We start from the raw sequence: 12,736 nt of genomic DNA, 5'->3' as shown, positions 1-12,736 counted from the left end.
GAAAAAGCTATTCGGAAAAATGTTCGCAATTTTCAGTTCTGGAACATCATTGACTACCATAGCAGGAAAAAAGCATTTTTCCTATATGGTAGTGGATGGTGTCCCAGATCTGAAAATTGCTAATATTCTTACAAATATCTTTCATTGTGTTTAACAGAACAAAGAAATGTATACAGGTTTGAAACAACCTAAATGATGTCACCTGTAACTGATTAAAACTTGAAGAGGCGATGAAGTCTTAAAAAGTATTACATTTAGCTCCATGATTTCTGTATATACTCTGTTAATAGAGAGAACTGGCTGACCCAGTTGAGTCTCGTTTCTCTCAAGGTTTTTTTCTCCAAAAGAGTTTTGGTTCCTTGCCTTTGGCATGCTCGCTGGGATACTACTGACACTGCTATTAAGATTTATACTAATAAATAAATTATACTTATTTAAACCTGTAGCATATGCGTTTTTATTTACATGTTATGGTATTATTGCACAATTTTCATTCAAGTTTTCATGTTCTGTTTATTAATATTATTAATAGTAATTACGGATATGGTGTTAATAATTTTCACATTATAATATTGTAAATAACCCAGCAACAGTAACCGTCATCAAACTGCAACAGAAATAAATTTGAATTGATTTGAATGTTATTCATTATCAGATGACAACATCACCACCAATAAATCTGTGCGTGTGTGCATTCGTGTGTGTGTGTGCACGTGCATGTGAAATAAAATACAAATGTAAAGCCAAAAATATTGAATGATTAAAGTACAAAATAAAAGTGATTTCAATCAAAGGTTTAGTCAACTTCTGGGATCCTTCAGCGGTCCAATTATCCAAAGTGGATTTATTCCTTCTCATGTGCTTGAACTCAGTGAACACAACCATGGATACCTGATGTCCTTTTAAGGTTCTTCTAAGAAAAAATATAAAACATGTTAAGACGTTGATGAAAAGTTATATGAAATATAGTGTAACTGAAATGCACTAACACATGACCACTAGGATGCTTCAAGTTGCCACTTGTTTTCAAATGATCTAATGGGTACACAAAACCATATACAAAGTAGATGATTTATTCAGCACTATGTATTATATCTTTACCTAGCATGTGTATTTTTATGTGTCAGATTTGATACCTGGATGTTTAAAAAGTTGATTGTGACTGCAGTCAAATTGACCATGTTTATATGTTACTCATCGACACCGGTGGCAACTAGTTTGTAATCTGAACATGAAGGCAATATGCATTTCTTTTACCAGCATCTTGAACTAAAACAAATGCTTTTATAGTAGCATTCAGGAACAGCCATAACTCGAGCTAATGGTTTTGAGTATTTAGTTCATTTTAGTGTCTTTAATGAAGTGTTTACTCAAAAACGAACGTTATGTCATTTTACACCTGTTTGATTCCCTTCGTAGAAACACATGATGTCACATACGTACAACTTACTGCCAATTATTGCAGAATGTTACTATCTAGCACACATTACTGTACATACTGTTGTACAGGAAACATTATAAATACCAATGTTAACGTTGCAAATTATTAAACATTTCCACATCCATCTGGAAAAATATCCAAGATGGCGCCGCGGATGGCTGCCTCGGTTTGGAGTGCTCTAGTACTTATGTCTTTTTTGTTTGTTTTTCCTGTTTTAAGCTACTCTTCTTCTATCACCTTTACCAGGGACGAATTGCTTAACATTAAGCAATGCCCTTCTATCAATCTTTTCCCTAATTTTGAAAATTCAGACGTCTTACTGGACATTTTACTCGGAGGAGCGGCAGCTCTGTACAAACGCTCTAAAAGACGCAAGCGGGGAAAGCGAGCGGGTGCGCTCGTCAGACTCCGACGACGCGGATTTAGGACCCCGCTGCCGAGTATACACCTGGCGAATGTCCGCTCCCTTACCAACAAAACGGACGAAATACTCTTACTCACCAGGACAAACAAAGATTTTTCCAACTCCGCTGCGCTGTGTTTCACAGAAACATGGCTCAATGACACCATACCGGACAGCGCGTTACATCTGCCGGGTTTTCAGCTGTTCAGAGCGGATCGCATTGCCGAGTCAACAGGGAAGACACGTGGTGGTGGATTATGTTTTTATATAAACGAAGGTTGGTGCAGAGATATAACAACACTGAAGAAAATGTGCTTTTCGTACTTAGAAGCGTTCTCTATCAACTGCAAACCTTTTTATTCGCCACGCGAGTTTTCCTCGTTTATTCTCGTGAATGTTTACATACCTCCACATGCTTGTGCGAGCGCGGCGCTGCAACAGCTGGCGGATTACATCACTGACACGGAGCAGCAACACCCGGATTCTCTTATTATTATTATTGGGGACTTTAACAGAGCAAACCTCTCCCGTGAGCTGCCAAAATACAGGCAGCATATCACATGCCCCACCAGAGACAGCAACATTCTGGATCACTGTTACACCACAATACGGGATGCATACCACTCTGTTCCCAGAGCAGCTCTGGGTCTCTCTGATCATTGCCTGGTTCATCTTCTTCCGACCTACAGACAGAAGCTTAAATCTGCCAAGCCTGTAGCAAGAACAGCAAAGAGATGGAGCAGCGAAACAGAGCAGGCCTTACAAGCCTGTTTCGACTGCACGGATTGGAGTGTCTTTGAAGCTGCAGCCACTGATCTGGATGAGTTAACTGACACAGTGACATCCTACATCAGCTTCTGTGAGGACATGTGTATTCCCACCAGGACTCGCTTAACATACAACAATGACAAACCATGGTTTACAATGAAACTGAGACAGCTTCGTCAGGCCAAAGAAGATGCTTACAGAAGTGGGGACAAAGTCTTGTATAATCAGGCCAAAAACACACTGACAAAGGAGATAAGAGCAGCTAAGAGAAGCTACTCTGAAAAGCTGAAGAACCAGTTTTCAGCCAACGACCCTGCATCAGTGTGGAAAGGCCTGAAAGACATTACCAACTACAAGCCATCATCCCCTCAGTCTATGGGTAATCAACGACTGGCTGACGACCTGAACGACTTCTATTGTCGTTTTGAAATGCAGAGTCTCACCCTTCACACCCGCCCTGACCCTATCTCTGCTATACCATTAACACCTCCTCTTGACATTCAACCTGCACTTAAGATCTGCGAAGAGGATGTTTGCCAGCTTTTCCGCAAACAAAAGATCAGAAAAGCACCAGGCCCAGACAATGTCTCACCCTCCTGCCTGAAAGTCTGTGCGGAGCAGCTGTCGCCCATCTTCACTAATATTTTTAACAGATCTTTGGAGCAGTGTGAAGTCCCTTCATGCTTCAAACGCTCCACCATCATCCCTGTACAGAAGAAACCCAAAATATCTGGACTTAATGACTACAGGCCTGTTGCTTTAACATCTGTGGTCATGAAGTCATTTGAGAGACTTGTACTGGCCCACCTGAAGGACATCACCAGACCACTTCTTGATCCCCTCCAGTTTGCTTACCGAGCAAACAGGTCTGTGGACGATGCAGTAAACATGGGACTGCATTACATCCTACAACACCTAGACAGACCAGGGACTTACGTCAGGATCCTGTTTGTAGACTTCAGCTCGGCCTTCAACACCATAATCCCAGACCTCCTCCTGCCCAAGCTTACCCAGCTCTCTGTGCCAACCTCTACCTGTCAGTGGATTATTAACTTCCTGTCGAACAGGCAGCAGCTAGTGAGGTTGGGAAAATTTAAATCCAGCACATGTACCATCAGCACCGGAGCTCCTCAAGGATGTGTTCTTTCTCCACTGCTATATTCACTCTACACAAACGAATGCACCTCTACAGACCCTTCTGTCAAACTCCTGAAGTTTGCAGATGACACCACAGTCATTGGCCTTATTCAAGACGGTGATGAATCTGCCTACAGAAAGGAGGTTGCTCAGCTGGCTGCCTGGTGTAGTCAAAACAACCTAGAGCTGAATGCATTCAAGACAGTGGAGATGATAGTGGATTTCAGAAGGAACCCTCCATCACTTCCTCCCCTCACCATCCTGGACAGCACTGTGGATACTGTGGAGTCATTCAGGTTCCTGGGCTCCACCATCTCTCAGGACCTGAAGTGGGAGTCCCACATAGACTCCATTGTAAAGAAGGCCCAGCAGAGGTTATACTTCCTCCGTCAATTGAGGAAGTTCAACCTACCACAGGAGCTACTGACCCAGTTCTACTCAGTGGTCATCGAATCTGTTCTGTGCACTTCAATTACTGTTTGGTATGGCTCGGCCACCAAATCAGACCTACGAAGACTACAACGGACAGTTCGTAGTGCTGAGAAAATTATTGGTGCTCCTCTGCCCACACTTCAGGACCTGTACGATTCCAGAGTGAAAAACAGGGCAAGAAAAATCATCATTGACTCCACACACCCAGCACACAAACTCTTTGATCTGCTGCCCTCTGGCCGGCGCTTTAGAGCACCAAACACCAGGACTTCCAGACACAGAAGCAGCTTCTTCCCCCAGGCAATCTCCCTCCTAAACAGATAACTGCTCCTTAAGAGCAATATTCCACTTCCACTACTCCTATAGTGTGCACTATAGTGCCTTATTATATCTACATCTTATGTATACATGCATATAACACTACCTCTACTTACTAAATTATCCATTTGCACAAGTGTACATACAATATGTTTATTCTACTATATACTACCCTGTACAATGTCTCTTATATGTTATTATCCCCCATTTTCTGTAAAATAGTCTTTATTTTATATATGCACAATTTAGAATCTTTTAGACTGTAAATCGTATTATATTGTATTGTCATTGTGTTGAATGTCTGTACTAGAAGCTTCCAACACCAAAGAAAATTCCTTGTGTGTGCAAGCACACTTGGCAATAAAGCTCTTCTGATTCTGATTCTGTATACAGTACAGTATATGGCTGTGAGGTACAAGAAGACAAACTGGTGGATTCCATAAACTGCTGCTCTCTGCTCAGCATCTCAAAAGATGGCAACAGTTGTAGGGCATTTAAACTAAAATGGATTTTTATATAGCATTAATTATTCTTTAATTGATCTGTCCAGAAAGCTTTTTTGGTTACTTGAGGTATTAATCCCAGACAGCTGACACAACGCAATGGAACTGCAATGAGGAATTATGTGAGAGCAAAATGCCAGGTGAATTTGCTACGGTATAATTGTTTTGTTGAAATGACATTCGTCTTCCAAACACAAGGAGGTTGAGTTCATTTAGGTGCAATATCTGGTTATATTATGATTTTTTGTTAATGTTATTTACTAAACTGTAAGGATAACTTCTCCTTTATGTGCCACAGTTAAAGTATCACATCCACAGACATAATTTATAGTTTGCCATCATCATTAACCCAGTGAAACATTTTATTGGTAACTCAAAGTTCGCTTGGTCACAGCACATGAATATGTTTTATTTATGTATCAACTTTATGTCAGATAAACATCCTATAATTTATTGTTGTTGACATGCAGAAAAGGCTATAAACTGAATAAAATATTGAGCATGTTACAATTGCACCTATATTATTTTGTTAGCTTTAGGACGGTTCATGAGTTTGCTACAAACCTTATTTTAATTCATCGTCAGGGGAAATTATAATATGTAATAGCACAAATAGTACAAATACAGTACACAATTGCACAATTGCAAATAACCAAAACAAAAAACAAAGCAGTTATACATCTAAAACATCAAGAATTTTATCCAGTAGCCGAGATGTCTTAACAGCTTTGCTATTGTTCCATATTAATATTAAAGAATCATAAAAAATCTTTATATCTGTGGAAAACAATCTACCATTTGGTACAATTGACAAAAACTTTGCTTTATGTATATGGTATTTTCCAAGTAGAATAAGAATTTTTAGTATATTGTCTATTTCCAATGAACCAGTATCACATTACAAAAAACAAGACCATTTTTGTCAGTCATATTAATAAACTTGTAAATCGACTTAAATAAAGTTTATTACGAACTGTCGCCAGCACTGCCCCTCACAGACGCCATCTTTCTAGTGCCCTGCTTTCACAGCGCATGCGCAACTACCTGTAAGTCTGCTCTACTGATTGTCAAAAAACTTTTTGTCTTTGTGATCATTTTACATGTACAAATCACCAAAATTTCATTCAAACTGACTTTTTATTATAATTGCATTCTACCCTGAAATAAAAGCATTGTGTATCACGTACTACATTTATAAAATAAGCACATTCTTTTTGAGGGTAAAATGTGTTTAACAAAATATTGTTTTTAAATGCGGACCTTTATGTTGTCGTGTGGTGGAAAATATACCAAAGCGTCGCTTTTAGTTTGCGCAAAACGTACTAATGGTTGCCATATTGTATTTAAAACACTCATGTAATCCAATTCATAAAATACTTTTTATTTCACACGAATTATGCCCATAAATACTGTTCCTTAAACAATATATGAATTGGTACATATGGTACAGTAGCGTTATTTTCAAATCCTGGCAATTCTATCACAATCAATGTAAGTCTTCCACTTTATTTTGCAATCTGGCAACCCACAGCCTCCAGTTCCCTTTTGGTGTTAGCAGAGGTAACTTAGTACAATGAAGGGACGATGGCTGCCTGCAGCAGAGTAATATGGATGAAATTGACGCCTTTGACAGCCCCTATTCATGATGGTTCTGTTCTTCTAATATCTGTCTTTTCCAAAATACTTTGATCTCACCCATTTCTGCCCACCTGTACGAGATTAAGTGTTGTATCTGTATCAGTTTGCTAGCTCCGTGCTATGGTTTCAGCCACATCAACTGTCTTTAATCGACCTGACCGGTGAGTAGCCAGATGAATCTGCAGAATTTCATAATTGACTCAAGCATACACTCTGTGAATGTAAACCGAGGTCATTGAACCTCGCTGAGCAACAGACGCGTTCTGTTAGCTGCGTATTTTGCTAGCTAACATTAGCAAGTGCTATTACAGTGTATTTGTTTTCCTGATTCTTGCTGCTAAAGGTCAGTTGAGGGTGTATCGGGATCTCGATTTGCATCATTTTTTTTCCACTTTTTGTGTATAGTGCATTATTGTTTTTATTTAATTTCTCATTTTTTTCCATCTTAATGTATATTTGCACTATGTTTGCAGCATGTGTACACTTTCTTCTGCACTAAGCTCCTGTCGCCAAGTCAAATTCCTTGTGTGTGTAAACATACTTGGCAATAAAGCTCCTTCTGATTCTGATCTATGCAATTTTCTTATCATTTAAACCCAACGGTAGATAATTCTCATACGTTTTTATACTTTTCTACATAATAATATCCATATGTTTGGATGGCTGCTGTTGCTTGCTTTATTTTAAATGTTTGTCATGTTTTTAAATTATAAGTTAATGCACACATTTTACTTTTCCCCCTCTCTTTTTTAGATATAACGTATAATATGGCCATTACTCAGTTTCGCCTTTTCAAAATATGCACCTGCTTGGCATCTATCCTTTCATTCTTCAAGAGACTGATTTGCAGGTAAGTGTAACATAACAGTTTAATATTAACCAGATTTATAGAATAAACTACTAAAGACCCGAAAACACCCGAAAAGGGCCCATTGCAACATTAATCCCTGATCTGGAGATTATCGTGCCTTTTAAACAAGTAGTGTTGTGGTCGTTTGTTTTGCCATTGTGGTTATGACTGTTGTGTTTTGTTAATGTAGGACTGGTAGGACACGCAAGCTGAGCGGGGATCAGATCACCCTTCCTACTACAGTAGATTACTCATCTGTACCAAAGCAGGTTTCTGAATCATATATCTATTTGTGGGACCTTACATTTACATTTACATTTAGTCATTTAGCAGATGCTTTAATCCAAAGCGATTTACAAAGAGTTCAGGGAGCAATAAGCGATATGTCATACAGGAGCAATAATACAACAGGTGCTAATACAAAGTTACTAGTTTCAACAAAAGCCAGACCAATACCTGTTGAGAGGAAGAGAGAGGGTTAGTTTTTTTTTTCATTTGTCTGTCAATTGTTCACAGAAGAATGCAATATTGCAATATGATAATATTGCAATACTTTGTTTAGTGTATAGCTTTAGGATTTGGGTGATGGCTGTTTTTTGTATTGACTTTTGTATTGACTTCAGTAATAATCAAATGTTTGTTGTATAATTCACCGCAGCCTGAGATTGAGGAGTGGAGCTCATGGGATGAAGAAGCCCCTACGAGTATCAAAATTGAAGGTGGTAACGGGACGGTTCCTCCTCCTCAGATAGAAGCCGAAGATGAAGAGCCAGACTACTTTAAAGACATGGCACCCACCATCAGAAAAACACAAAAAGTGGGTTTGTTATTATTGGCTTTAGCAATCTTGTTCTTGCCATTTATTCTTGCTTGCTCTCTTTTGTTTCCAGATTCTGTTGAAGAAAAGGGAACCTCTGACTTTTTCCATGCCAGACAGTTCCTCTGGTTTCTCCAGCAGATTAGCTGCCACTCAGGATATGTCCTTCATACAACCATCTGTGAGTAACATCACGTGACATCACCAGTTACCACTCCCGTAGAGATTTGTAGAAAGGCAGAAAAGGTTCTCTCAGTTCATATTGTTTTCAAGTATATTTGGGACACCTAACAAGGGCCATGTCTCTGTGCTCAACAGGCGGAGCTGGGAGATCTTGACACCTGGCAGGAAGACGCAAACGCTTGGGAGGGTGAGGAAGATGCAGCCTGGGAGGCAGAGGAAGTGCTGAGGTAGGCTGCAGTATCACACAAGCATGAGTGTGTCATTGCTGTTTCTAAAACGTTTTAACATATGATGACCATTCAACATTCTGATGGTTTTATGGGCGTGGAACACAGAATCTGCACCCAAAGAGTTGTGCAGAACTGCAATTCCTGTCATTCACAATGTTCTACACATCCCCACCCATTGTGCGTTCATTTATTATTTTGGCAAAATTGTTCTAGCCACTAATAAACACATTTTACCAGGTTTAAATACACTAGAACTGTTCAAATACCAAAGAGCGGTACTCAAAATAGAAAGTTGTAGGGCTGTGTTCAAAATATCGATATGGCGTAACATCGTCATAAGCTCCTGATGCATCGATACAACTGCCTCCGTATCGATTCTGCCGCACTTTTGAAATCTGCCAATTATTATGTGTCATATATTTTGTAACAATTATTAGTCATGTAAAGGATCCATTTGTGGTTTATGCGTGATCCGTACAGGTGGCACCCCACGAAAGTTTCAGCATCATAAAGTGAAAGCAAGCGCGCGCTCTCTCACCATCTCTCTGCATCCATGAGCGCAGTACATGAAAGCGCATTCTCGTGTCATTCACTTAAACGGTTGCGTTTAAGGCAAGTTGTAAGGTTAGTGTTGTGTAGAGAACACAACATTGAATTGAATGATTGAATCTATTTACTCTGACTGTACACTCTTAAAAATAAAGGTGCTTAAAAGGTTCTTCACAGCGATGTCATAGAAGAACCATTTTTGGTCAAAGGTTCTTTAAAGAACAATTTCTTTCTTACTTTTTTATTATCTAAAGAACCTTTTTTTCGCCACAAAGAACCTTTTGTGAAATGTTCAGATGTTAAAGTTTCTTTATGGAACCAAAAGGTTCTTCTATGGCATCGAAGAACCTTTTGAAGCACCTTTTTTTTAAGAGTGACGTTTATGCACATATTCATATTTATTCGTTATACATATGATCTACAGTATTTGTAAAACACACGTACACGCTTAATTTGATGCATACATATGATGTAGTTTTAGAAACAAGGGTCTCTGTGTAAGGACTTGATCTTTTACATTTTCACAACTTCATAGTTCATACTAATTGTCAAAACTATTTGATGCAACTGGTGAGCATTAATTTGTCAGATTAACTAATAAGTAGTTATGAATGGCAAGTTTCTGCAAGTATATTTTGCTCTAAATCTGTAATATGATCTAAACCTAGAGTTTTGTAGTCCAAAACAATTGATCTTCTTGTTGTTTTGTGCATATCAAAAACACAATTGCTATTCAGTTATCAAAGATGTTTTAACACTGGTTATTCATTCAATGTACAAAAAACAGATCATATTGTTGCTAAATTCTTCTAAAAAGAAACGTAATTAAAAATGGGCCTGTATCGGGATACGCATCGTATTGCGGTCTTGTATCGTATTGTGAAGTTGTTGGTGATACATAGCCCTGGAAAGTTGTGAAGTGGCCTACTCAAATTTGGTTTTAGGAGCTTGGTTGTATTCCATGTTTGTCCACTAGATGGCAGTATGAAACCATGGTTCATTGCACCCTACGCTACATTGCGCCAGGCCTGCATTTAGCTAACTTGTTCATTATGTGTTTTTCATTGTCTTATTCTGTGAGGTGCTTAAACCAAGCTAAACCTGCAACAAATAAAAAGAAATCAAATCAAATTTCGTCTGTGTACCCTGAATGCAGGCAGCAAAAGCTGGTGGAACGAGAGAGACGTTCTATGGAGCAGCAGCGGAAGAAAATGGAGAAAGAGGCACAAAGAATGATGAAGAAAGAGCAGAAGATCGCTGTCAAACTATCATAACATTTATACAACACCAGACACTCTAAACAACAGCCAAACAACTCACCATATTGAGTTTGACCTTGTTTTGTCCTGGCCACCACACCGCTGTCTTCTCTGGGATATTTCTGGAGTCCTTCAGTTGTCTTGAAGAATTCAGTTTATTTCTTGGGCTTTTTGTATATTGGACAGAGCACAGCACAGAGAACCTCTCCTTTCGTTTCTGAGTTGATTGTGAATATTCTTTCAGTGCGCGTATTGAAAGAAAAACTGGATGGGTTTTTGTGTCAGTATTTATGAAACTTGAAAGAAATTTTGCAGAATAATTTTAAATGTGTAATTCAGAATTTTTTGCCTTTGTGTTTTTCCCATGTTTTTTATTTTCTTCACCATTGTAGTCTTGTAACTGAGCTGTGCTTAAAACACTGGACAGCTTTATGCAACCCTGAGTTTCTGCTCTTAACACGCAATTTAGCAGTAGCTTGTTGGTTTTCCTCCAAGAAGTCTGGTAATTGTTAGAGACCTTATATTGATTTTTAAATGGGGAACATTTATTTTAAACCTGAACTTTGATCTTGGTATATGGGAAATAAAATGGTTGGATTGGAAATGGTGAACTGAGATATGTACTGAGGTTTTTATAAGAAGTTGGTTGGTTGTCATGGAAACTCTAGAATATTAAAATATTCACGTTGGCAACCAAGGCATCTATTATCTTTAGTAGGACTCGAGGTGTTGAAAAGTTCACCATATTGGTCACAGGCCTAACCATTTAGATTTGTTCTGTTAAACAAAACTGCTTTACTTATTTAAAACATTTGAATTGTTATAAATGCTCTTTGTATGCTATTATAATGCATATGAATGATTTCAGATTCCCTACCAAGGGAACTGTTCTGTGTCTTTAATAAGAAATGGGAAATTGTTGAGATCATGTCTATTGATATAGTGAGACCTATCCTTTTAAAATGAAGATGGTGCTGATATTAACTTCTGCATGCTATGATTAAGAAGAAAGATGAAGCCACGAGAGACGCAAGAGCAAGATCATCATGAAAAACAGAATAAAATCACATTTTTTGTTATTACTTATTTTTGTTTATTTTTCCCCACCCACACTGTCAAAGGTGTTTAGAGACCAGCCGTATAGCTGTAAAATATACTTGTATAATTTGGATCTCTTGTTTTATTTTTATCTGAAGAATCTTGCACTGTTATTTCTTTAACACATTTCTCGCAGAAACACTTTTACCACTTTTACCTTAGTGCTGAAGTAAACATGATGTCTTTGATGATGTTTTTGAAAACAGGCAGTCAGCAATCCAAACTTTGTGATATTTGATTATCTTTGGTCTGGAATATGTGTTGTGTCATTTGAGCTGTGATGTTCAAGGTCGGACGAATTATCCCGGGCGATGGGAGGTTCTGGATGTGAGAACCTGATGTCACAATCCCCATCTGCCTCAGCTACACCCCGGTCCCAGAACGCTCCCACAGCCTGACCCACTTAAACGAAGAGAATATAAACGGACTGAATTATACATTACACACTGTCTGCTGCAGCTATGCGGATCTCCACCGTGTCTGACAGCGCATTTACTTGGTTTACTTATGAGTTCATCTATGAGCTTGTCTCTGTAATATAAAATGTTAATTAAATCAAATTAATATAAACAAAACATAAATGTATGTCTCTTAACAGCACATCTGCACCGGAATAACATCACACAAATGCATTTTGAAATGAGTCACAATACACAGTGCAGATTTTTTCCATCATTAGTATAGTATTATTAGTATAAAACTGATCTAAGATCAGAGATCTCTCATTTAAGGTGTCTAGCTGGACCAAAAGTAAACAGCATCAAGCATCTATCTTGCTGTTTCACGCATGCAAAGTCATGTAATGCAACAGACAAGTCCCATTTGGTAACAGATGTACTGAATGTTCTTCTGGGTACCCACGGGTCCTTGCTTAGTAATGGTCGTTTTGATCTCTGCTTCAGTTGTGTGAAAGTGCTGCATGGTGCTGAGAGGCATGTCCTACGTATCTTTTGTATTACATAAAACAATGTTTGTAATTGTGTGTGTGTGTTCGGGTCCACATTAATGCACTTCCGCTGACAGGATTTCTCTTAAAGTTTAATGCCTTTTATATAAGATTCTTAAGGGAGACCTGAAATACACTTGTAAAATAATGCTTTATAAAAAATA

General features: G+C 38.5%; 1 protein-coding gene across 1 annotated transcript; it reads left to right on the top strand.

The window, feature by feature from the left end:
* Positions 1-6,551: 6,551 nt before the first annotated feature.
* Positions 6,552-12,652, top strand: ebag9 (estrogen receptor binding site associated antigen 9). Its single transcript, XM_057340090.1, has 7 exons — positions 6,552-6,801; positions 7,394-7,490; positions 7,681-7,759; positions 8,149-8,307; positions 8,381-8,488; positions 8,626-8,717; positions 10,426-12,652. Exons 2-7 carry the CDS (start codon positions 7,408-7,410, stop codon positions 10,541-10,543), a joined length of 639 nt encoding a protein of 212 aa, XP_057196073.1. The 5' UTR covers positions 6,552-6,801; positions 7,394-7,407; the 3' UTR covers positions 10,544-12,652.
* Positions 12,653-12,736: the final 84 nt, after the last annotated feature.

The sequence above is a fragment of the Triplophysa rosa genome, linkage group LG8 (assembly GCF_024868665.1).
Source record: "Triplophysa rosa linkage group LG8, Trosa_1v2, whole genome shotgun sequence".
Classification (NCBI taxonomy): domain Eukaryota; kingdom Metazoa; phylum Chordata; class Actinopteri; order Cypriniformes; family Nemacheilidae; genus Triplophysa; species Triplophysa rosa.
The sequence above is the reverse complement of the archived record's forward strand: the minus strand, read 5'-3'. Positions and strand labels throughout refer to the sequence as shown.